General features: G+C 41.1%; 1 protein-coding gene across 1 annotated transcript; it reads right to left on the reverse strand.

Annotated features, from left to right (window-relative positions):
• Positions 1–586: 586 nt before the first annotated feature.
• On the reverse strand, positions 587–27,412 carry FZD6 (frizzled class receptor 6; the record flags this gene model as incomplete). The annotated part of the gene is made up of 6 exons (XM_084260288.1): positions 587–745; positions 1,212–1,640; positions 2,898–3,046; positions 5,125–6,142; positions 8,403–8,599; positions 27,233–27,412. The coding sequence occupies 6 exons, from the start codon at positions 27,410–27,412 to the stop codon at positions 592–594; spliced, it is 2,127 nt and encodes a 708-aa protein (XP_084116414.1). The 3' UTR covers positions 587–591.
• Positions 27,413–27,645: the final 233 nt, after the last annotated feature.

A 27,645-nucleotide genomic window follows, 5' to 3' on the forward strand; every position in this document is an offset into this window, starting at 1 on the left:
TGACCATACGCTGCCAGTTATTTACAAAATTCAGTTTTATGTACAAAATAAATCATCGTAATTCCAGATTCCCTTTCATATTCAGTGTACAAACTACCAAACAGTGCTACAGCCGATACATTATGACACATCATTTAGAAGCTCTTTATAAACCTGCGTGTCCCTTACAGCAACGCTGCTGTTCAAGAGACAGTACAAAAAGAGGAAAAAAAATAACAAGTCTTGATAAATATCAAAGATGCACCTTTTGCCTAAGAAACTTTTAAGCCTTGAAAAGTAACAGTGCTTTTTAAATGCAATTCATTACAAAGTGTTCTTTATATTGGGAATATTTGTCTCTCTCATCTTTTTCTTAAATTACTACTAGTCCATCCAGGCATGTCCTGCAGAACTCCAGTTTCCATTACTCCTGGATTGGATTAAATACAGTACATTAGTGCTAGCTGTCCCCACAACAAAACCTACATTATTTTAAGTGCAAAGCAAGGTATGTGTGTGTTTTTAATAAGGCACAGAAATCAGTTATTTCCAGTGTAACAGAATCCATATCAGTTTCATACATTGAAAACGTCCAGAAAAAGTTTCTATCTTTCAGGGGTTGGAGCTGTTTCCTGAATCCAACTCTCTTCTGGCCTCTGAAGCCGAGTAGACAAGTAGTGACACAGGTGTCTGTGAGGCATCAGGTATTTGGGAACAGCTGCTTTGTAGCGGAGAGGGTTCAAGAAAATCATTTTTAGGAGTTATTCTGTAAGTAACGAAAAATAAAACACGGAGTAAACTTTTAAGCATGCTGCAAAAAAACACTGTAATTACATTGCTAAAATATCATTGCTTTAAGCTAGGTTATTTTCAGAGCACAATACAGTGCAGTATACTTCGCCAAGCTTAGGGTCCCCGCTTCACCTCAAAGTGATTGCTTTACAGCCACAGATTTCTTGAGAGCCACCGCTCAACAATACGAAACTACCTTACAAGCCAAGCTACAGGATTCTTCAAGGGATGCTTAAAAGCAAATGAATAATCCTAAAAACACAGAAAGTAATCCATACACTAGAGACACAAACTATCTCATATGGTCATGCAAGAACTACAGTGCTCTTGACAGCTACTGGTGTTAATTTTATACTGATTCTGCCATGAAGAAATAGAAAATTTAGAAAAATAACAATAATACACACAAACAAGCAAAGAACCGAGTTACAGAACCTTACCTTCCTTCCCCTACTCTCTTCATACTCTCAGCCAAGCTACTTATATCACAGGTGCTATCTGCTTTGTTCCTCTTCTCCACCTGATCCATGGTCAGTCTAGAACTAGGTAACATTTGATCTTCACTGTTTTCACCCTCCTCGGCTCTTCGGGCTGAGGCTCCTTCTGCCTCTGTCTCTTTCTCAGATGTCTCTGGAGAGGTTTTAATTTCTGCAACAGTTTCTTGGCTTAAATAATCATGATTAGTGATTGCTACTGCAGAAGTTCCATGATTTGTTGTGCCACCTGTACTAGTCCCCATTGACTTGGAAATGACTTTCAATCTGTGTGAAGTTGATTTGTAGTGCTTCTTTTTGTGTTTAACTTTGGAGTTGTGCCTCAAGAAAAATTCGCATGATTCTTGCAGGACTCTTCGACTCTCACTGATCGGGCTGCAAGAGAACACAAGCGTGTAACTGAATGGAGAGGATAACCTGGGGTAGAGTGGAAAACAACTTTGGACACAAAAACGTGTGAGAATGGCAACCAATGATGTAATCTGAGCTGGATGTTAATGAGCACGAGAAAACAACTGTATGTGAAAAGAAGAGGAAAAAAAATCTGATCATAATGGCTCCGAAGGACTTGTGTCTGTGGAACAATTAAAGCTGATTTTTACATCTCTTACTTCTGAAAGTAGGTCCAATGACTTCAGTAGATTAGCCATCTACGAGAGGAAAGCAGGATTAGCTCATAAGCAGCTATACTACCAAAGTAAGTAAACCTCATTCAAGTGAAAAAAAGGTAAGCATTATAAAATTGACTTCATTATTTTTAAATTCTTAAATCTGAAAGCAGTTAACATCTGAAACACGAGAAAAATTACACAGGAAATGGAAAAAGAAGGGAGAGGGAGAGGAAGCTATAAGCTCACCGTCAAGGAATGTAGATGTAAAGTAAAAGGAGCTTAAGGGCTGCTGCCTTGGGAAATCCAAAGAATTTGGGTATCCACAAATACAGTATAATTTGTGACTAACACAGATAATTTAAACCAAAATAGTCAAGGAATAAAAAGGAATGGAAAAACACCCAACAACTAGAAGTGAAGATGACATCTATCTGTTTAAATCAACAGATATTAAGTTTACTAAAATTAATAAAACTGAACTATCCCATTTCAGGAAAAAAAGTAACGGTAGGTTAATACAGTAAAAGTGATACTAAGGAGGGTTCAATGAATTTTAATTTTAAATTAGGACAAGCCTGGCAGAGGAAAAAAGCAGAGGATGTTATTCTTGCATGATAGTAAACACAGCTAAGCGCTGTAGCACTGTGCCAGATGAAGTAGTGAGAACACATGAAAGTATCTAAGTTGATGGCTGAAACTGTCTTCCTTCATTTGAGTGGAAACCAGAGATGTATTAGTCAGTGCTAAACACAACAATACATCTTCTGCTCTCTGAAGAAAGCACATCAGCAGAGGAGAGTATTTTCTGCCTCTGTGAACATTGTCAAAAGGTCATTACATATGTAAAACTTTCAGACTCCAGTGGAGTTTCACTGATGCCCATACACAGCATTTAGGCTCTGAAGAAAGGGTCTAAGGATATTTTGATTACCTGAGCTACATTTGAAGAGATGTGTCTGAAATCCAACTTATTTTAAAGTATACACTTAAAAAAAAAAGGAATAAAATAAATTGTTCTTACTCTCTCTTGCGGTTTCTGTTGAAGAAGTTGGCCCATTCAGAACAGGTCTTTTTACTTCCCACCCAGAAGACTGGAGATATGCCAACAATCAAGGTCAGCAAGTATTTCATCAGGAACAAAAATATTTCTGGTCTTGCTAGTGCCTTTGCCTAGAAGATAACAAAGTTTAATTAATGCAAATAAGAAAATATACTTGTTATTTTTTAAACATGGAAAATACATTATGTAAAAGCCTTTCCCCTGATGGCTGCTGCTCTTTGTTGGGGCTTGTACTGCGGACACACGTTAGGCATGCACAGTCAAGTCAGACCTGGTTGATGTCTGCAGCTGAATACACAGAGAGGAGATTAGTCAGAAGGAAATATTTTTCTTTTAAATGGAAAGGAAAGATAATTTTGTGGGTAATAGTATTAGCAACCATGTTCTTGAGAGATAGTTTGTATGTATAAGATTTATCCCTTCAACTTAAAAGAAACAGTAAGTGGATGAGCTGGGAGGTAATCAGATTAGACAGCATCTTCAAGGAGCCGCAGGGAACTACATAGTAGTTTTCTGTTTATTGCAAAATTAATCCACCTATTTGCAGAACAGGATCATAGGAGCAGAGACATTTAACTCTGTAAGAGATTATTATGTTCTGCTCCCATGCCACAAATTTAATTTACCTTACCCGGCTTATCTGCCAGCCCCATCTATGAAAGCCACTATTTTTGTTAGCCGGGCAACTTTAGCTACTTACACTGGAGTTTGTTTTTATTTGGGTTTGACCTGGCCAACATAATAAAGGTCTACAAGGTAGCTCAGGTAAGCTGAGGCCGAGCACGCCAACTCAAGCTACTCCACAGTTAGCACACGCTGTTTATTCCAGGGACAGATCTCATCCAGTATGTGTCTGTGCAACATTCCCTGCTGCTATTTACTCTTTCCAGTAGGTTAATTACAGGCTGAGAATACAGGCTCTTTCCATCTTATTATGCCAAGCTGTTACACTTAAACACTACAAAACAAGTTTTTTAAAAGCATAAAAGTCTTGTTTTCAGCCTTGTATGTTCTGGACTATTTCAGCTGATACAGACCTCAGAGCAAAACCCACTGAAAGACAAAGTGACTCCTTAGGAATGGTAATGGAAGCAAACATAGTTAACTGAGAAGCCTGCTATCTGCACTACTCTGAGCTTCAATGCAGAGGATGTTTAAGAATGTAGCAGGAACAAGCCTTATCGTCCCAGGATGCCTGTGTTTGTATTCCTCTCTTTAATGATGCTTTATCACAGCAAAAACGTAAGCACTAAGTGCAATGCAATGGAGATGGCACAAGGCACCTGCATTTCTCTTAGTGATGGTGTCGTCATTTGTATTTGTTCTTAAATGGAAAGAAACAAGCCACAAATTACTTGTGATTGCAGGGAGTTTCAGGGAGTTTTATGTACTTACCAGAGATTTAATCCACAGAGAATACTGAACATGGGCAGATTTACTTTAAATGCCTTTCCAAGGAGGCTGGATTTTTTTTTTTTTTTTTTTTTTTTAAGAGTCAAGTGTTAAATATGAACACCACCACAATTTAAGTAAGTGCTGTTGGGTTGCTTGGGTTTTAAATTGGGAGGAGGGGAGAGAGGTGTTGTCAGTTTGGTTTTTTTTAAGAAGATTTCCTCATATTAGTGAAAAAAATCAGCCTGCAAATTACAGCAATCATAGAAAAATATACTGGAAATTTGTTTTGTAATTTCAAGTGTTTTATACTTCTACACTCTGAAGACAAGAGTGATTTTAAATCTATGATTATAAGCAACATTTTAAATCCTATTTAGACTCAATTTTCAGGATTTTCAGCTTCAACTGAAATCGATGCAAATTTACCTTAGGCACTTTGATACTGAGCTGGGCAACCAGATACTGAACAACTTCAGAAACAGAGAACATGAAGAATGATCCTCCTTCCAGCATAGTTTGTAACATGAAGTTCAAACATCATGAAGACTGTATATTCCTTTAGAGTTATGAGTTAAAATTTAGTTTGAGTGCTTTAAGGTTACAGATTAGTGAAAAATTTCAAGGCAGAAGTACAGTACCACCGATTTTGACTTAAAAAACAACTAATCACTGTACATTCTTGGACTGATTACTTAATGTGAAAGTAATCTACTAACAGCACAGCAGATACAGTCATAAGGGGTTTATTATAAATAATACTGGAAAGTTAATTAGCAAGGAAACTGCTACTTGCCTGATAAGGACAAGGAATATGGTATTGGTCACAGTGGTCAAATACCCAAGTTGTTTCCCAGATTTTGCGGTTCACCAGCTCATAGACGTAACATCCAAGCAGCGCTACAAGTGGCACCAAGTATAAACCACTAAAAACTCCAATTCGGATCATGAACTTCTTCAGCTTCTCCTGGTTCCTGCCATCGTGCTGTATCACCTGCCGCACGTGATTTAAAGAAATGATGCCAGCTAAAAGGAGAGAGAGACCAAAGAAAACACAAAGGCACAACGGCAAAAGCACAAAGTACAGGGAGGCATCCAGGTCGTAGAGACCCACAAAACAAACTCCACTGATATTGTCCCCTTCAACTTTGTTCATTGCAAGGAGCATAATGGTTAGAAAACCAGGTATTCCCCAGGCAACTGCGTGGAACCACATGGCCTTCTGTGCAATGGCTTCACAGCTCCATTTCCTTCCCGCCGCAAGGAACCACGTGATTGTGAGAATCACCCACCATATAGTTCCTGCCATAGTGAAAAAATACAGAACCATGAAAAGGACCGTACAGGCTTTGTTTTGGGAGCCAAGAACAACTGTTTCACCAATTTCCAGCTTGTCATCTGCCTCGTTGCAGGCAGTTCTGTTCCCAAGTAAAAACCCGATGAAGTACATCAGAGAGACTATGCTGTAACAGACGGAGTAATAGATGATGGGCCTCTCTGGGTACCTGAACCTTTTCACGTCAATCAGGAAAGTCAGGAACGTGAAGAGCGTAGCACAGAGACAAAAGATTGACACTATTCCAATGAAGCTTTTGGCAACATCCAATTCATAACTTTTGAAGTACATATTGGGACAGGGCGGTGCACACTGATCAATTCCCAGGAACTTGTAGCCTTGTCCATTGGTGGTGTGTAGGTGCCGTGGACACCAGAATCCAAAATCCCTTCGGGTCTGGCCTGGGGTCTTCTGAGTTCCATGTATGTTTGTGGTTACAGCAGCAGTGGCAGGAACAGTCTCATCACAATTGACTAGTCTACATAAACGAACAGAAGAGGAAATATCTCAATAGCCCTCATTCTCAGCTGTAATTATTTCTCAGCAATATGAACACCACCCTGATTCTAGGCACCATTAAATTTTGCAGACAATGCAAAATAGGCATTGTAGGGGGGGGAAAAAAATTCAAATCACATGGCATCTTAGACTTAAGATTTTTCAGTTTAGAATATTCAAACACAGCTCCGTAACTGCTGTTTTATTGCTTATGAAACACTACCTAAATTGCAGTTGTTGTTTTAGAGCCTTAAATTCCGCTCAACTTTTACATATGCAGATAAATTATTTACAATAGTTGGGGGTTTTAAATCTTGCTACCAATAGACTGAGGGAGAGAGCAAATTATCCTGACAAAATACAAGCTTCAATCAAGGACAAGCGAAAGAAGGCTGATACTAACTGATGGAGAAGGCTGATACTAACTGATGGCTAGTACAGTATATGGTGTGTTATAGTGACACTTCATTGTCGACAACAACAGAACTACCTAACTGAAAAAGACAAAAGCAGAAGCACTGTAAAATGGGATCGTTATTTTAGCTTTTTTTGAACCCCCAGTTCCACAATGTTCACTTAAAACTCGCTCAAGACTCAATTGCTCAAGAGTTTAATTGGACACAACGTGACCTTTTTATATGGTTAATACAGTATTAGCAGTGTTGGGACACATCCTCAAACTAGGTTATGTAAGCATAGCTCAAAAAGGCATGCACTGACTCAAAATGGGTTGCATACTTATATGCATTCTGAGTTTAAGCATAGATTTAAAAGTAGTTTTGCATTCCAGCCTTGCTAAAGTAAGGCTGTTATCTGAAACCATTCTCTTTCTCAAATGCCATTATAAGGGTCCCAGTGTCAGTGTGCAAGCTTGGCTTCAGCTGAAACCGAGTTCTTTGTTTCTGTGCATTGTCATCCTGTTCAAATAAATCCAAACTTATTAAGAAAACTGGTTCTGTAGCAGATTCTTTCATTAACCATGGGCTGCAACAGTAGGCATGGGAACAGCGCGAATTTTTTTTATCCATGTCTTGATAGGCAAGATGTTTGTCTGCAAGAATACAGGAGCATAAATCTCAGGAGTCTGGTTACTGCCCATCCTCACACCAGGCTCCAGCAGCGTCTGCTGTTTAAGAACATCCTGCATTACATGGACCTGTCTATCAGCTACTGGGCAGACACCATTTCACACAGTAACAGAGTGGGTTAATTTTCAGTAAATGCTCCCAGGAATAGAATTATTTAAATTTACAGTGATTCCAGAAAAAAAAAAAAATATTTAAAATGCCATTTGGAAGACAGAACTAGACAGGAAAACTTGACACCTTCTCAATTTTCCTGTAGAACTACAGGAAATGGCATTAATACCACCTGTCATATTCATGCCGACAAGGATTCCTACCCCAGGACCACTGTACCAGTTCTCCCTCACCTCTATCACACTCACAACTGCATGGGGGTTAGAAACATTATTTGAGATTCCACTCACAGCTGCTTTCCTGTACTTCTTGCCATGACATATGTTTAAAAAAAACAACCCCACAACATCTGGTCTTAATAATTTATAAATATCTGCAGCTGAAGCTCTGAAGCTGAAGGCCAGAAGCTCTGAAAGATTACGCCAGAGTGCTTCCAGTGATTTCCACTTAATATATACAGACTCATCTTTTCACCACATCTAGTATAAACTGTCTTCTCTCCAGAGCAGACACTTAAACAATTTCAATAAAGGTGATATTTTTAAAAATTAGACTTTTGGCAGGCATTACAGGAAAAGCACCCCAAGACCACATTTAAGTGGTGATGAGTAAGACAATGCTTCTGCTATTTAATGCTCCATGGCCCATTCAAATACAAAATATTTTATATTTCATTACTTTATGAGCAATTATTTATAAAACCCCTGTGAAATTTAGAGACCAAAAGCAGCAAGAAAAAATTGCTGTAATATTTAATATTTTAAATTTGAAGAAGCTTATGAATAAAAAGCTCCTTTTTGCAGGGTTCTGCTGCAGAACTTCCCTGCAAAAAGTCACAAGCAGGAAATCCAGGCGACCATTTGAATAATGAAGAAATTTAAAAAAAAAAAAAGAATCCTATGCATAAGCACTGTAGGGTCACTCGAGATGGGGAAGCTACAACCAGATGATATTTAACACACTGCCTCAGGTTTTCCACTTGCTCTTGGTCAAACATGACAATACTGCCCCCAACACCTGTCTGCATGAAAGATACTCCACCTGCCACATTCCAGCTCTTCGGGCCACGCGATTCCAAAAGTGTCCATCAGCTGCTTACAGTCAGAATACACCTTCTCACAGAGGCTTCGACAAGGGTGAATCACGTGAACTTGCTCCAGACAGGCAGGGACAAAGGCTTTGCAGAGAAATGTGTGGACTTCAGGTGAACAGTGAAGATTCATAAGCGTCAGAAAGGGCTGCGGGGAAGAAAAAGGCTTTGGTTAGTAATTTAATACAGTAATTCGAGGCACCAAAACTACCTTCATCACTATGGTTCCCATTGGCTCCCCTGTAGGTTTGAAAAATAGTGGAAAATAGTGTTTGCTCAGCAGCTGTGAAAGAGCAAAACCCGTGGCCTGAGCGGTGAGCAGCTCCATTAGCACTTCTAGCCCAGCCCCTGCCCTGGGACTGTGGCCAACCTGTAACTATTCAAACTCGATTTTTCCTACTTGACAGTATAGAAATCTGAAAGGTAATATCAAAGTCCAATTTGTTTATTTTTTTAATATGGTAAAACATTCAATACCTACATTCACCAGTCAGCTTCTAAATAAGCGCCTTGAGATTTGTAAAGGTGGTTAGTCACTGTAGTTCCTGTTAAATTACATTTTCAGTCCTAAGCAGCATGCTGCACTAACCATCTTCTCTCATGCAACAGATATTTGGTTTTTTTTTCATTAGGGAGATCCAAATATGATTATTCCTCATTTTTGAAATGCTGCATTTCAAAACCTCAAGATGATTGAATTTCTCTACCTGTATTACCCAAGCACCAGGCAGTGAATAACTAATGACTGATATTACTAGAGAATTCATAAAATAAAATTCAGTGTGACTTTTTGTCCCCTTCCAATCCATTGTTTACAGTCAGATAGGCTTTTAAGAAAAAAAAGTTTTGATGAAACACTTTTGGAATTTCAGGAAAAAGGAATCTTTGTATCACATGTAAACAGTCAAGTCTACCCATCAAGAAAGCTGAAACAGTATTTAACACACTTTGAAATATGCTGCACAGTCTCTGAAGAAGGCAGAGCTAGAAATCCAGTAAGATTTTTATTTTCTAAGAATTTTATTTCATTCTTTCCCATTAACAGCTGTGCATCTCAGATACTGCATCAATGACTGGCAAAGGAAAGATTAGTTTCTGAGCCCAGAACAGCATCTTTATTTGTGTCAGCTTTTAAAGTATCCCACGTGTCCATACCCACCTGTACCCCAAGAGCAAGTCTTACTACCCAGCATGCAGCTTAAAAGGAAAGGCACTGATAAACAAATTTCCCCCTTCAAAATGTAATTATCTAGAAATCCTCAAGGGACCTCGGTAATAAACACAGGAATGTGCAGGGAGGAAGGGAAGACAAGACAGAGTAAGAATAACAGACAAAGGCTCTATGAAAAACAGCACCAAGCAGCGTTGGCATCGCCCTCGGGAGCCGCCTGGCTGCGCGCTGCAGCTGCCCTTACAGCAGGCGCACACCAGTCTGACCCATCCTCTGGATCTCTGCTCTGGAGCTGCTGGCGCAGGAACCCAAGACTGGAGGTTTTTATGACAAGGAGAGAAGTACAGCTCTGCTATGATGTGCTCCAGTTCCACAGGTTGGATTATTTCCTAAACGCTCTGCAGCTTCAGATGTAAAATAGTCAGGAGTTAACCCTAAATGAATTGAGTTTCCTTTGCACAATTATAATGCTTCTTTTCCTTGCAATTAAGTTTTACTTGCTCCAATGTTTAATTTATGCTTGCCTTGTTCTTTCTGGCACTTAGGATACAATAAAGGTAACAGCCTGGGTAGCCATACACAAGCCCTATAGAAATTGAGGTTACTTCTGAAATTAACTCTTGTAGAATTTGTCCTGACTGTTACAAAGTCTTTTGTCACCCACAGTTCATCTCAGTGGATTAAAAAAATAAAATTAATTTTTTCTAGAGCAAGTTTTGAGGTGCCAGTCAAGAACTTCTGCAGACTTAGGTAAAACAGCAATATTTTCTCTAGAAAGCAAGAATTTTAAACAAACAGTATTCATATCTAAGAAACCAACTTTATCTACAGAGACATTTTACTAGCTAATCTGATGAGCAACTAGCAATTTTAAATAGCACTTTCCAACATAGCTAATAAGGATATTATAAACTCTCACCCTTGATACACCATCCTTTGCCATTCTAGCAGAGTTTCTGTTAAGAGTTTTACTATAGCACGTTGTCAGTCACTAAATACTGTTGCTTAAAGGCTGTATCTTAAACGATAAACTACTGTAACGGATAAATACAAAATGCAGAATTGTGGGAAGGAAGCTACCCTCAGCCTGTAAGGTAATGAGAGTAGAAATCTAAGCACTTGGCTGCCAAGGGTAATTGTTCTTACAATATCCCCTTCAGCTTGCTAAAAACATTTACCTTTTGAAACCCAGAAGTATGGGCACAATTTATGAGCGGGAAGTTTGATGTTCTGAAAACACCAGCAGACATTCCGAGTCAGACTAGAGGTGAATTTAGCCAGCTGCCCTGTTCTCACCATGGCTGCTAGCAGAGGGGTGGGGAGGTTGATGTGTGTAAGACAAGCTTGACATCCCTCCCAGTTTCCCACAATAAAAGACTTAGGAAATCAGCTGCCGGTTGTACCACCACCACCACTGTGTTGGAAAGACACCATCAGAGCTCCTTTCTTCCTAGAACACATCCTTCCTTCAGCCATTTATGCTCATGCCCTTTGTAAAATACCACAGCAGTAAGTTACACTGCATAATTAAGTCAGGCACCTCTGGGGAAATATTATTATTTGGTTATTTTAACTCCTGGGTTTGCAACCTAGTTTGAGTTCTGACAAATAACTAACAGATTGCTCTCTACGTGCCATTTTGCCACCCTGCTATCATTTACCTATTCTATTCACACAATACTGTTTTAAATTTTTATTTCTATTTCTTTCCTAATACAGTTTGCCTTCCATTTTCCTTGACTGCAGTTGAACACTGACCTCACATTTCATTCATGTGTACCAGACATTCCTGCACAAATGAGCAGGTGGAACCACTCCAGCCATCTATTTGGTACAGGACGAAACTGCTGGTTAACGATTTCATACTCTCTGCTGTGACAAAACATTTATTTATTCCTACTTTTCATCTTGTTCTTTGTGGTGGCATTGGAAAAGAAAGTCCCCACTGGGTTACCAGCAAGGTTTCTTTAAGAAACAAAAGGGTTTGATCACATCGAAACCTTTTTGCAAACTCAAGTACAGTATGCAGGCTGAATCACCCTTTACGACAAGTGTGTCAAGTCCATCAAAACACTCCAATAGATTTTGCAGGCAACGAGCTCCCTCAACCAAAAAAATCCCTCTATAAAATGTAAAACTTCGCCTCAAGAACACGCAAATGGGATTTGTAAAATACAGATTTATTTTCAGAAACACTCTGCTTTTACCATTAAAGAACAGCAAAGGAGGTAGTAAATTGAGCCTGGAACTCTGCTAACAATTATGTGTCTTTAATGTGGGCTTCATTTCCAGCTAGCCAATTTGGAAACGTTTCATTATACAAAATAACAGGGTTGCATTTTCTGAGGGACCATAAAAGCAAGATCTTACAAAACAACCCCAAAATATTTGCTCCTCCAGCTGCATGGTGTGCAAGCAAAACACATAAAGCCAAGATCACAAGCTCACTGAAAGTAACAATCAACTGCTTCAAGGCTATCTGGACCATGAGCCTCCCAACCACCATTTTTTCCCCAAGTGATTAGTTGGGTAAACTGCACTCATGCACATACTGATGTCCAAGTCCGGGATTAAACTCAGACTCTAGTACCATAACCCTGTCCTGTGAGTCCTATGTGGAATATGTCCACAGGACATTCAGGATTTGCAGGTGGTACAGCCACACAAAACAGGCTCTTCCAGGAAACCAAGGCACCCAACATTTCTAGCTCTAGCAACCACTGCCCTGTCACACTAAGAACAGAGATTAAAACCTGCAGATTTGGTGATGGCAGCGCTAAAAATAAACTGAAAACAGATTCTTAGAAATAAGAATGATACCTCCCAATGTAAGTCCTAAAATTTAAATTCTTATCTTCCAGCCAAAAAGAAAGAACCCTCCCAAACAGTAAATATGAGGCGAACTAGAACCCACTAACAATTTACTAAAAGACCTCCAAAATCATTACAACTGTAAAGCCAACAGTGACGTAGTCTGTAACAACAGGAGCCTTGAGCAGCATCAGTGCCACACTAGGGCTGCAAAATGCAAACTTTCCACTGTGCTGTTCATGCTGTATTAAGTATAACATAAACATACTTCATAAAGAACCTAGGATTTATCATCTCAGAAATCCAGTTATGGTGCACTCCTACAATCACCCAACTGAGACAAATGAAAACAAATCGTAAATGGTTACACACAAACACTATTAGAGGTGCTTTGCCAGCAGGTAAATTGCAACCTAGAACACATGATCACATCGAAACCTTTTTGCAAACTCAAGTATAGTATGCAGGCTGAATCACCCTTTATGACATGTGAATCTTGTGCTCAGCATGCTTTACTGTTTCGTGCTTAGCAGGGTCACCGGTCCAAGGCACAACAGAAGCAAGCTCATTATTCCAGACAGCGCAGATGCTCTGTCCTACCTCATCCTAGAGAAAGGTTTTACTCCAGATGATCAGATGTCTCTAGGATTGGGATGTATGGTACCAACTAGTAAGTGAAGGTGTTCTCCATAGTCTGCTGATTTACGTCACAGAAATATTCAAACAATATAGAAAAACAGTGGATCAAAATATTGAGGTCTTTTTTAAAAATCAGCTATGACAAACCCTGACTGAAAATAGCTTGAATTGCTGAGATACACAGAGGATAAGGGCCTTTGTTCAGTCACTGGAACCAGTTGCTTAAGACAGTAACAAACTTCTAACCACTGAGGTCTAGCTACCCAGTTAGAACATTCGGCTTTGTTAACCTCTGTGTTATCTAAGTTGTTGTAACAAGAAGCATCATCTCACAGTTCAGCTATGGTAATGGTTTCATGATTTGATGCAAATCTTGTGACCTAAAGCAAACACATTACAGCCTTGTCACCTACACAACTGTGCCTCTCAATCATAGAGGCAAACCAGGCTTAAATCTCAATTCCTACAACCATACTACCCTGTGTATCCTGGACTCCTGTCTATATTAAAGCTACACGTTGCTATTCACTGAACTGTTCATCCGTTTTACAGGAAAAAACACCTCACCATAACAATTAATAAACAGTGATTAATAATTTACAACACCAGACTCAAACACAACTTCTGTCACGACAGAATTAACATTCACAACTTCAAAGCCTACACACAAAGTATTTTATATACACACCTTTATATGCGATATGTAGGAAACACAGGCACTGTCAGCCATCACGAATAGAAACGGACTCAAAAGAATAGACAGTAATTACTCTCCATACTCACAGAGCTACACTAACGATCTTCATGGTATCTTCAGCCACTTTTACAATGATAATCTGTTTCAATTAAAAAACAGCGAAACAAGCATGACACAGTTGATTTAATCCTACAGCACTGTTCCACGAGAGCTATTATAGACTGAATGCGAATGAGATTCGCCAAGGAGACCATACCCAGAGAGATTAATGCCTTTCTACAACTCCCAGATGGGCTGGCAAGGGTGGCAGTTTGCTCCTGGCCACAGTGAATCAGCTGCCAAGAAACACTGGCTCCTAATTCATGCACAATTAAGTCATGACAGATAAATAAATGTCCTAACACATGAAACTTAACGAAGGATAAAGTTTTCAAGTTTGATTAGATTCAAAGCAATGTTGAGAAAAAGACTAGGTTTTTTCCAATTGGACACTCTACTGATGGATCTAGATCAAAGGCAAGTTAAAGACACTTAAATTGGTAGGTAAGGATTTAGAAACAACTTTGGAGAACACTAAGGCAGTTTAAGTGTCAGCGTCTTGTTACTACATGTCTGCTACAAGAAGATGTTGCTACTTCAAAAGCAAAGCTGCAAACAGAAATGTACGTTCAGTATCAACCATTCTTTACCCTACCAACAAAGATGATATGAACAAATTTGCTACCTATTTAAGGGGGCTGCAAGTACTCCATGTCACTACCTGAGCTGAGGGTAATAACCAACTATTGCTGCCACTAAGTACCGGTCATAATATGTATCTTCCAACCTCAGCTAAGATTTTACAGGAAACTCCTCTAACACAAAAGTTTTTCAGAACTAAAATTCACTGATAGGAATACTTTAGATACGAATAAAAGTTTCTCATGCATCATTTGTGCATGCTGGTTTGACAAAGGTAAAAGCAAGCCATTGAAAGCACATGATTTTGACTACTAAAATTAGCTGCTTTTAAACAAAGCAGAATTACTTTCTACAGTTTTCAAAACAGAATTAGGGCAAATACAATCATGTTTAACTTAAAACCTTGTAAAAAGCTTTTTTTTAAATGTAATCAGTGTAGTGTTTGCAGAGATAAGAAATAACTCCTTTGTCAGAGTAGAGATCAGGTTACCCCAATAGTTTAAAATACACAAATAATTGTAGTCTCCTACTCAAAAACAATTTGGAGTTCAAGGAGCTGGGTTGAGATGTGGATAGAAAAAATAAAATTGTAGTAAGCAGGCCAAACAATGGAAAATGTTTGCAAAGATACGAGCTTTCATCTTTGTCCTTCAGCTGAACAACAGCAATGCACACACTTGGCCTTTCAAGGGCAACGAGTTACTTCTGGTCTCTGAACAAAGTGTGGGGACAGCTTTGCAAAAGCCGATAAGCTGGACTGTTCCCAGCAGCCTGCTCCTCCCACAGCCACAGGGGTGAGACCCGCTCACTGCTCAGCACCTGAAGTATCACAGTTTAGAAAGCAAAATCAGCTGGCAACTGATATTAAAAGTGATGTGCTGTGAACTCCAGTGGCTCATGGACTGACCAGCCAGCAGCCAGATGCCCCAGCAGCTAGATGGCTGCGTAGCGCAGACCCTGGGGGTCCAGACCCATCAACCTCCTCAGGCTAAGCCAGCCACGCATCAGTGCCAATCACAGGCTGTGCAACTGCTCAATGAGCCAAGTTACTCATCATCCCGACATTCAATATGTTTGCAACAGAAATCATGAGTGTATTTGCAAACTCTTCAGCATCATTCACCCCTACACCCAAGGATGCAACATACTTTAACACACATTCGCTTGTGAACTTTGTAACTGTTCCAAGTTGATGTGACTACAAATGAGAAATCCAGCCATGGGGAAGGCCGGGGGGCGCGCGGGGAAGGACGGGGGGGCGCGCGGGGAAGGACGTCAGGGGTCAGTAGGGCAACAAGACAAAGAAAAAAAAAACAAAACCCAGACCAAAACACCCCACTCTAACACCACAACCAGGCTGTTAATTGCCATTAACAGCAGGCACAGACACACACACAGAAAGATAAAGCAAGTTATTCTGCTTTTTACTTCTATGGACCCTGGCCTGTTTTGCATTAACTAACAAATACTGAATTTCTTTGTGTAGTAAGACAACTTAGTTTTATCATTTCCTTTTATGTATTTCTTTAGTACACAGTAAGAATACATGTATCCCTATGTTTCTTAACTATAACAGACATTAGAAAGAATATAAACAGGAATGTTACAACTCAGTGAAGTTACTCTGAAACAAAGTAAAGACCAAATATTCCAATACTTTCCAAATTGCTTATTAGCAAGATTGCCTGCATTTTGTGGTTCTAACCTAAATTATAGCTTGATCTAAATTATAGATGTTCCAGCCTCTGAAATTTACAGTGCAAAACAAACATGAGTTTTCCCAAGCATTACAGAACTGAACTATTTATACAAAACTTTCAATTATATATGGTTTTATCTCCATGTATACTATACAGAGGATAAAAGACAGAAAAACACAAGTTAACTAAAGGAAAGTATACTGTGGGCCCTCAAACATCTGAAGTCTAGACAGAGCTTCTTACATCTGAACTGTGGCGGCCGCAGAACCTCAAAATAATCTTAAATTCTTCATGTATTTACATGTGTTACAAGAGTAAATTCATTTGTTACCGAACTTTTTTGTGTAAATACAATTTAGAAGATTACCAGTAATACCACTGATAGACTGTTATCTATAACAAACTTCTAATTTCAAAGGAATTTCAAAAAAAGTTGCTATGGCTCTGGTTAAAAAAAAAAAAAAAAAAAAAAAAGGAGTCTAGACCACATTAATGGTTTCCCCATCTTTGGAAGCGTGGACACACACTGTACTGGAGCAACACCACCCAAGTTACCAGAGTAGTAACCCCCACCATGCTTCCTTGCTCGCCTACTTCATGTATAAACCATATCAGGACAATCTGTCATGGCAGGATTGATCTCAAGCCATCTTCTTTCAGTCTTCTGCAGTGTCAAGTAAAGCAATTGAGGCAGATCTACAAAGGGAACTGCTTACTGCAGAAGAACTTTTTCACAGTGAGGGTGACAGAGCCCTGGGACAGGCTGCCCGGAGGTGGTGGAGTCTCCTTCTCTGGAGATATTCAAGACCCGTCTGGACGCCTGTCTGAGTGATATGTCCTAGGGAGCTGCTCTGGCAGGGGGGTTGGACCCGATGATCTCTTGAGGTCCCTTCCAACCCCTACAATTCTATGATTCTATGATTCTACTGCAACAGAAACTTGGGATGCCTGACTTTCAGGTGCTTCACAAAGTTCTCATAGCAGTTTCCCTGCCCGATATCTACAGAAAGAGACACTGGGGAATGACATTCACAGAATTCAGGAAGCAGATCTAAGTGCACAGCCAGAAGAAAACGCTCGAGAGGAACACGAATCAAATCGTATGCATCTCCAGAAGTCAGGCAACTAATGCCAAGCTCTGAGCCAGTGTTTTTGCAACAAACTGCTTCTCAGAATGCTCAGTAATCCATATTCAGACACCTTCTTTGCCTGACTATAAAATAAAAAATTAAGCAATCTTAAAAAAAAAAAGCTTTAGTCAACAGGTTGATGATGAGCGTTATGCTCGTGGGACAGGGATCCTGTTCCACTGAGTATTTCAGTATTTTAAATGTGATACGGTACCAACAGAGAAAAAGCAAGAGACATCTCTATGCCAGAAAGCCATACCACCTGCAGTTGAGAGACACACCTGCCACTGCCAACCCAGCCAGTAAGGGACAATCAGTCATCTTTCCCTCGCCGTTTTCTAAACCCAAGCCATGCTAATACTAGAAGAACACCAGAACATCTGATATTCTTTAACATCAAAGATTTGCCAAGACAGCAAGAAAGCAGTTCTGTGGCTGCAAAGGCATCCGAACCAGCTCTGCACAGGCCAGCACCAGCCCAGCCACCAGTGCCATTTCTCCATGGCTGCAGATCTTGCTCCAAGTCCATCCAAGACACAGTTATATGGCACAACAGCTTTGGCTCAAAGCTGAGCCCATTAGACCTGAGGAAGCTTTTCAAGAAGCCACCCTGTTGCCTGCTTAGACTAAAAATCTATCCACTCTGCAGACCCGGGCTAGCCATGCTACTGGTTAGGTGGGGGTTACACAGAGGTAGAGATATTCTATACAAATTTGAAAAATCATCTGACTTAGGAAGTTAATTCCTATGCTAATGGGGAATAATATAAAACGGCCACTCTCAGCTTCCCAAATCCAACAAAATGAAAAAAGTTAACCACATCCATTCATTTCTTGTCTGTATCACCATAGCTTGTCTCATGGCCAGTCAAGCAGCGTGTCAGCTTTTCAAGGTATGACCAACTGGAGATACTAAAATCAGAAGACAGAGGTTAAGAACTGCAAGTAGTGAGGTAGATAACTGAATTGAAGCCCATGAAGCTGCATTTATCTGACTTGCTTATGTCTGACAGGCATCTCTTACTTCACAACTAAGTAAATGGAATAGTGAAAGCTTGCAGAAATTAGTAGTTTCAATAGTTTTTATGCAGTTCAGTATCAAATGCTTTCCTGACCTTCACACTGGCTTAGTCCCCAGAAAATCTGCACAAGACACTTCTGCCATGCGCATGTTGACAAGGAGGAAAGAATCTTCTGCAGGAACTCTCATAACACATGAGCACAGATCAACACAAGTCAGACACAGCACTAGAAACGAATGACCCAGAGTCTGAACCACAAACCCGAGACAGTTCAAAAGAACAATGGAAAACAGGACAGCAGCCTCTGCTTGTGTTTGAGAAGCCTTCACCATGTAGCCAACTTGCCATGTGCTTAGCATCTACCTGCTGTAATTTTTGATCCAGAGTGATTTTCTGTGAAACCACTGCTTCTGGAAAGATCAGCGGGGACAACCAGGATTTTCACTTCAAATTCATTTCTACAGCTAGATTATCTTCACTATAGCTTAAAGATACAAAATTATAATTATTAAAAACAATAATCACTATTCAGACTAGATAATTTTAGCAATAGGAAAAGGAGTATGTATGATTTAAAAAAAATACATAAAAACTTTCTGAAAAAGACAACACTTCCTAAGTATTTGTGGGAAATAGTTCTTATCTTCCACAGAGGTTTATTTCTTTAGTGGCACATTTGTTCAGTTATTTTTCTTAAGATAAAGTGTCTAAAACAAGTATAACCTGAGTAGTTACTGATTTTTCCTCTGCAGGTACATGTATGTATCTTAAATTACTTCTTTTATAGCAGCAATGAGTGGGGCAGAGGCATGAAGACCTAAAAAAAGTCGGCTCAGGCCTAGAGAAAGGCCTCCAGCCTTATCAATGTCTGCTATTCACCCCCATGCACAGGTACCTAAGCACCCAAGGCAGGGGTGGCAGTCAGCACGCTCAATACAGCAAGGTGGCTACTGGGTCCCCTCCTGTTCTCCCGTTCTGAATGCCTGCATTAGCCAGTGTTTCATTACTGTTACTCCACAGTGCTCACTCTGTTGGCCATAGTGCCTTCCCCCCATTATCTTCCCAATTTCACCTGTTCTAAAAACTCAAGGCCGCTATTTCTTCTACACTTTCACCTTATGGTCCATGCTAACCTTCAGCACATCACATGCTGTTTGTAGCTCCAGGCACACTCCCCACAGAGATTCCCCACCTAGATGGATTCTTAAGCTTTGCTTAAGCCGGCACACCTTGTACCTTCCTGGCCAAAGGCATTAGCTCACGTGAAGTAGTACAGAGCTGGGACATGGAGTCTGGGCAAGCTGGTATTGCTGAGCCATCATGAGGCTGGATGGGCACAGCCCCTCTCTGAAAGAATGCTTTTCGTTTCTGCATGCAGGATCAAGGTGCGGGGAGTTTGGCCACAAAGTGCTTTGTAAACAGGAGAGCGGCAGTAGTTACTGGACTGAAGAAATGTGGTTGTGCAAGGCCTCTGGGGAATACAGCATGGGCCAAACTGGGAAGGGTGTGGTTATTCATTGTAAGACCTTCATCTACCAGAAGTTAAGCACAAAGATAAACATAGTTTTATTTTATTATTTTTTTCCCCAGGTATCTCTTGTCTGTCTCACTACAGGGATGGAAATGAGATGATCTCTGGTGAGAGAATAGCCCTTCTGTCCTGTAGAGCCTGATCACTGTATATCACAGCAAGTTTCTCTCCTCCCATTGCTTACACAGCTCTTACACCCCCCTCCTTCTAATAGCCAAGCAGAAAACAAGCAAGTCTCCATTCATCTCCACTGTTTAGTTAAAGAGAAGATGACAGACATATGCATCTTTTCCTCTGGCAAGCAAATTACTGCCATGATGTGTCAATCACAGCTGCTTACAATACACAGAAAAGATCCAAAAAGGCAACAGGAGGCAAAGCAACCACGCTTGGCCCAAGGGGTTAGTGAATCAACAGCAAACTGATAACAAGAGAGAGGCAGCAAGCTTCGTGGTACGGAAACTCCTACCCCTCCTTTGGAAGTAGTAGAGAACTAAAGACATGACACAATAGTAGTTTTAGAAATTGTCATATCAAAACATTGCATTGTCACACTGTTAAACACAGCACTGACATCTGACCCCATCCCATGTCCCATGCACTCCTTTTCTGGAGCATTTGGTTTTCCATGGTCTTTATGAGCAAAGGCATAGACAACATCCTGCAGCCAAGTTGTCATCTGTAGATCACATCCATCTTGCAAATGAAAAACTAAACTGGCATTCCACTTCCACCTGCATTCAACAAGGGCCTGGGCTCCGTACAGCCTTATGACCCATGCAGCACTGCGGACAATCTCTCACAGTTGCAGAAAGGCTCCTGAACACCACAAAGCCCGCTTCTGAAAAAAGGCATCAGAACCTTATTCAGTTCTTAGGCTAGATTTGTAGAAGACATAAGCATCATGACCCTTGCAAAGATGTCCCCAAATGTACCTTGGTGGCTCACCAAGGCATACAAGACAATGAAGTTGTTGCCACCAGAGCTGTTGTGGGCCAATGAAAGCTGCTAATGAGATGCTTGATCCCAGTTTGGCAACTCATGGGCAGCAAAGGGAAAACACTGCACACTGGTATACAATTTTATCCACTTCTCTATTTTTCAAAGGAAAAGAACATGAAGAATGACCTTTCAAATTGTGGTCACATCACCCTTAACCGACTTGTCCTCCCTAATCTTATTTGCTGCTGACCAGTGAAGTTCATGAGGTTCCACAGGGCAACAGCCTCTTCCTTAAAAAAAACATGGAGGTGATCTTGAAATTGCACATGATGATAGTGAAGCCTAAGGACAAATACCAGCTTCGAACACGCCTTTGTAAGTCTGAAAGCTTTGTACTCACTGCTGGCTTTTCTCAACTCCAAGGATGTGTTCCCACCAGTTTGGGCTCAGCTCCCAAGCCCATACCACCTACTATCAGTGAACAAAGGCAAAGCAGCTCCAAACTCAGTAGCTCTGTCTATGTTTTCCTTCTCTATATGAACAGCTTTAGGGAAGCTTGCATGACTCCTTTCACGGGTGTCTTACTGGAGTAGGCTACAGCCATGGGACTAAGCCCATCACTCCACACCCGTGGTGCCTTGGTTTTGCCAGTGACCACACCTAGTGGGGATAAGCAAGGGGTACAATGAGACTCAGAAACCACCAATGCTTGCAGCTACATGTAAGCACCAGACAGGCCACCATGGAAAGGACAGCAGTCTGCAGGAGACCATCAACAGGGTAGCACAGTATATCCAGAAAACTCTGCTGTTGAGAAAGCGCTGGAAGACAGATTTCTGTAGGCCAATTTCAAACCTCACGCACAGTAGGACTGGCCTAGACCTAGTCCAGAGTAAAGCCCCAATCAATCCCATGCAGTAGACAGGCAAGAAGTGTGCTAACAACCCAAGGTCCACTCCTGTAGCACCAAATTAGTTGCTAGCATAGACATAGCCTCTGAATATGGATAAAGATGAGGCTCAGGGAACCTCACTGTCAGCAACTTCAATGAACCCCAGTTTACCTAAGACAAACACTCTCTCCCCATCATGCACGCATTGCTTTGGACCCCCGTGCCTTCAAAGCAGCACCCTCTCTGACAAGGCAGTACTAATCACATTATCGGGTTGACAAGGAATGCTGTTCAGACAAAGCAGCTTTGGGTTTTGCAGATGACTGATAGGCTTAAAGCCAGTGTAATAGGATTACACACATTTGCCCGTCTGGTTTCAGACAATCTGCACAAGTTAATCACATTTGATGAAGGGCCTTAGTAGTCCATACAACAAGCACTGTTTAGTGGCTGTAATTCAGTGTACCCACGGGAATCAGCAGACTGTTTGTTTACAAATGTGTTGCCATAAGAACCGCTGTAAGAGCTAATGATGACCTATGTTTCTTTGGAACACCTGAGTGCAAGACAGCACAGAAGTGAAAATACACTTCACAAACTTGTATGGTAGTGTCAAAATTACACAGATCTGTATAATTCATGTTTTTTGACCCCTCAGCCAAAGTTTTTCTACAAGATACACAATTGTTAAAATCCTAATTATTCCTATCCAATTACACAGCATTTCTAGAAATTTATCCAGCACAGAAGTCAGTTGTACTGCTTTGTATTTCCCTTGAGTCATATGATATGGCACTTTGGTATTTACCAACTTTCATTTAACAAGCAGCAATTTAGCTGTTTCACCTTTTGTAACCACCTTTTGTAACCACCACTTACTTTGTCCTGAGATAAGACAAACTAAAGCAACTTCTCTAGCTTAACTAACATAGGATATACAGCATACTACATATACCACTTTTTACACAAATCTCTGCTTGCTGATACCACTATTATGTGGTAAAGAAACAGCAAAATCATTACAAGCAAAACACGAACTAAAGAACCCCCTGCACTTGCTCCATTGACTCAACGTCCACACCTCCGCACCCTTTGTTCAGCTTCGCTCGGAGGCAGCATCAGGGCCAACAACGTAACTCTAGGCAGACAGTGAGCATCGTTTGCTTTCTTAAAAAAGAAGCTACCAAAAGTTTAAGCGCAGGGAGATTTAAGCTTCAAGTTTTAAGTACTAGTGGTTCACAGGAGCAGTGCTTGGTGTAATAATAGGGAGAGGCAGGATGCCTGCCTGTAGAGGTTTCAGTAAGCTCACACCTATGCTATTGTGCAGAACATCCCAGTAACCTTCTACACAAGACAGCACTTACTTCCCCCAAGCCTCCAACCTACAGAAGACGTACAGCTTCCTCCTCTCTGTGTGTATGCATACATACATATATGTACTGATTTAAGCTTGCTAGACACCAGGTTTCCAGTTTTTGAAGTATCTCCATAATTAATTATTTGCAAATTCACATTTAGTAGAAGCGAATTAAGTGATTATATCAAGAAAAGTTAACTCAGAACTTCAGCATTAAGCTTCTTAATCCATTTCAAACTGGTTTTGTTGGCTTAAGCCAAGCCTAGTTCTCATACAATTTCTCCTATTGCTGCATCTGTCTGCACTGCATTCTCCATAGACACACACACACACACATTCTGGCACGTGGTCATGAACTCAGGAGTGAACGGAAACCTCACTACTGAATCATTTTTCCAGCCTCTCTGAGGTACTTTATTGTTCTCTGTGGGACATTTTCCAGTGTTTTGTATAGTCCACTTTTAAAACTCGCTGGCAAGCCCTTTGTACTTCTACAGACCTGTAGAACCTACCCAGGTCAGGAAGTCTTAAGGGCTTGTCTACGGTGGACACATTCCAGAACTGCAGGAGAACAGATTAAGAGATGCAAACAAAAAGTTACAACACAGTAATCTTCTCTGCCTTGCTGGAATAATGCCTTATGTTGGCAACCTATTCAAGGAGAGTTAAAGTAGGAATTACTTCGGTACTAGAAGTGACTTAGTTTTGAGGATGACCACGAGAGGGAGTTACAGTAGAGCTGTAAGGAACCAGGTATTCAGTTCTGTCCACCCATTTTCCTCACTAGACAAACCCAAGATCTTCCACCTCCCAGCCTGAGGTAGCAGTAACATGAGCAGTGTTACTGTTAAACTGCTTTAAGATACAGGTACTGTAAACGCCTGCAAACAGATTCCACTGTCACACAACTGTTCAGCAAACACAAAACTTCACACCACAAAGTCTTCTGGTTTTACTTTCCTACAATCACCATTTGTTGTATAAACAACAGTAATCCTAATGTAAAGCAAAACTCAAGTAGCCTGAACTCACTCTGCCAAATTGTCGGGTCAGAACAAAACAAACAAAAAAGGCCCACCCAAAACACCAACCGGGGCATGTGGGTGCATGTGGAGGGAACAACTTCAAGTGATTAATTTGCTGTTGTAGAAACTAAGATCCCTGAGGGACTTGTCACTAGTCAGATCATCCATAAGAGAGGCCATAACATTGAGTTAGTCTACTTTTCCTGCTCTTATCAGTTTAGTGTTTGGTTTACAGCACATCACTATGAAAAGTTGATGCATGAGGCAGATATGTATGATCACAGATCATCTGGAGACCCAGCTAGTTTCCTGGAGGACAGCCACCACCTGCAACAGTGACTCTGCATCATCCTCTCCCAAGGATTACTATGAAGATGCCAACCCAGAAACAGCAATTTAAACACCTTTCCAGGAAGCCAAATAACTGCAAAGAATCCTTTGTGCTCCAACAGATGGAATGCACAGCTCTTACAGCTATACAAGACACTCTTCCACCTCAAGAACATGCTCAAGAGTGTGTTATAGGAGTTAGTACTGTTTTGGAAACTGAAATTCACCTTTGGGTAAGAATCATCATCTTGACAATATTATGTTCTTTCTGGGAGCAAACACCCCAGATAAGACAGACAGTCTTTCCAGAGGGAACAGAAGAGAAGAAAGGACTAACATCAAGGGCCTTCCTGCACAAAATACTTTGGTTTGTTAAAGAAGTCTCTGCCACATGCCCTGAGATAGCATGGATAAACAGCTTGCTCAAAATCAGTCTACATAAAGTAAGGACAGTATCACAAGCCTCAATCTCAACTCCGTGTTTACATTCTAAGACCATGCCCAGTCTTGAGAACAGGCTGGGGGGGGGAGGGGGGAAGGGAGATGGAATTAAAAACCAAAGCCTTTAAGCATTCCTATGGAAGATCAAAAGAAAGAAGTTTTAACCAACATAACATTAAAATTCTTTCTTTGGTACGAACAAAGTTTGGACTACCAATTACAGAAAAATTCGAGCTCTCAAAACAACAGAAGACTCCTCCACCACCCAACCCACTGCCTCTTAAGGGCTGCAAAGTGAAATTAAACAACAGTCCAGAAGTCATTAACTCCTCCTCTGCTACACCACCAAATCTCCTGAAAAGCCCTCTTTACCAATCCTGAGAAGGTCCCCTAGTGCCATGGACAACAATACTGGTGCCACTATCAAATACGGTATAGAATCACATCAAAGCACGTGATATCACTATCCACTGGCATCCCTCAGAGAAAGGGCCCAGCAATGAACTGCCCTGAGCTTACCATATTAATTCCAATCTAACCACCAGCAGCAGGTTCAACACCAGATTCATACAGAATGGAGGGAAATTTCCTTGCCCTTTCACTTTTAACACAGCTGCCTGAAAAATTCAGTGACACCAAGCAGTCAATCTGCACTGCTGAATCACAAATAAAGGCAGACAGGCAGACCAGCACACATACACATTAGGAAGGTTAGAGGTGTCTGCACAGCATTGGAGTAGCAAAGTATAACAAATTAGAGGCCAGACAGTGGCAATGACAGGACACCAGGAGGCAAATGAAACAGGGTAGGGAAATCAAATCCTAATGTACACTGTTGTTCCACACAGCCACCCCATCGGTCAGCTGAGTAGTGATCAACCACTGCAGTAGTCAGAGGTAGTTATAAGGGAGACAGCAGGGAAACAGAGAAAAAACAACAAACCTTCTCACTACCACCTAGTTTTTATGAAGTAGCTATATGAGAAAAGATAGGCCACGAACCCTTTCCAAAAGGAACCCCCTCCACGCAGAAGGCACAACTTACTAAAAGTTAAGTCAGTTGTAACAGTAAAAATAGCTCTGTGGTCTCTGCTCTAAGAGCAGCATGACTGGAAGGCATGAATACTGACAAAAGCTGGTTCAGCAGCTGTAGTTAAGCCACACCAAGTAAGGAACAACAGCACATCTGACAAGATAAAGTGGCAGACGCTGTAGAAAGCATTCCTCACAAATGAGGACTGGAGAAGGCACTGCACAGAGTTCACACCCAAAGTCTGCAGCCAAAGACACTCCACAATTTATCCAAGACCTGCAGCTGTATGGAGATGCTTGCATACAGAATTTCCCATGCATCTATGCTGGGCTGAAAAACATGATGCAAGACCAAAGCCTGTGCCCTTCCAGGTTGGCAGCTAGAGGCCTAACAGGGAACACTGACTATCCCAAGCAACACTAAAAAAACAAGTTCTGGCAACTGAACCAAGCTCCACCTCCAAGCTCGGTAAAGAATATACAAGTAAGACTTTAGTAACAACAGCCATCTCCAACACCACCTGTATTTTTTTTAAACCAGAAACTTCTTAGTTTTCAACTCATTTGTTTCACTCTGCACAGCACAAGATAGTAAGCTTTTCATGACCCGCGTTAAGATGTTCCTCCTCCTCTTACCACTGAAAGCCATTATTGAAACAGGTTTAAAACTTGTTTTACAAGCCTCTCACCCAGAGAGGCTCTCACTCTTTATACCTATCGCTTTCGGCAAAGCCTTTCCACAAGGTGGCATATTCTCAAGGGAGCCATATGTTACAGTCAGTTCAAGTAAGAAAAGCAGTGCTTGGGTTTGTTTGGGGTTTTTTTTTTTTCCAAAAAAAGTTGCTCTTTCAGTCAGAAGTTTCAGCATCCAGTCAGAAGACAAGAGAATGCAAAAGCCACAATGGAGAGTAAGGCTAAAAGTAAGTTTAGGTACCTCTTTGCAGAGATGTAAGCTAAGAGAAGAAAAGAGCAACATCTAAACGTTATTTTTGCACTGCCTGAGTTCAGGTAGGCCAGGATATCATAAGCTATGACCCCAGAAAATTTCAAGAACTGCTCTGTATATTAGTAACGTGCCAGGGCTATATTTGATCAGCTCTGCTAAAGAGCTCTGAACAGCCACATTGCTGTGCTACACCCATTCCTCTTCCACTCTTCGAACAAGATCCAAGGCGGGGCAGGGCAGGATGCCTGTAGCTCCCTTGCACAGCGCTTACACAGCCAAGCTGCTCTAGTGCACTTCAAAAACATTTAAAGAAACATCTTGTTGCTATACGTCTGCCTTATCGCAAGAGACACCACAAACCATTTCTCAAGGACAAAAGAGGCTGTTTCATAGCACTAATATTTACATACTACAGTAGCACTGGTAGAACTCACCTCCATTTGGAGAGCAGCCGTGTCCTGATCGTAGTGTCCCATGATGTTTGGGAAAAAAGTCATGTTGTAAGGCATTCCTGAACACCTGGAAACAGTAATTGGCTCGCAGGTGAACAAACTGTGCCCTCGCACCAGAGTCAGAAGCAAACTGCAAGTCGCAGAGAACACGAGTACTCCCATCTTGCCAGGATGTCCAGCTTCAGCACATAGCTGCCCTCAGCAGTTAGACAGACAGGACAAAGACACACATCTTGCGCTGCTGGGTCTGGCGCAAGGCAGGGCACAGCCAGCGAGGCAGAGCATCCACTTCTCACCGCTGCTGTACGCAGTTCCCCATGCCGGCCGATGGCGATTTCACCGCGCTCCTTCTTCCTCGCGCCTGCACGCTGCGGAGCCGAGACGAGACAGAACCA

This window comes from Gallinula chloropus (assembly GCF_964237585.1).
Source record: "Gallinula chloropus genome assembly, chromosome: 2".
In the NCBI taxonomy this organism is placed as follows: Eukaryota; Metazoa; Chordata; class Aves; order Gruiformes; family Rallidae; genus Gallinula; species Gallinula chloropus.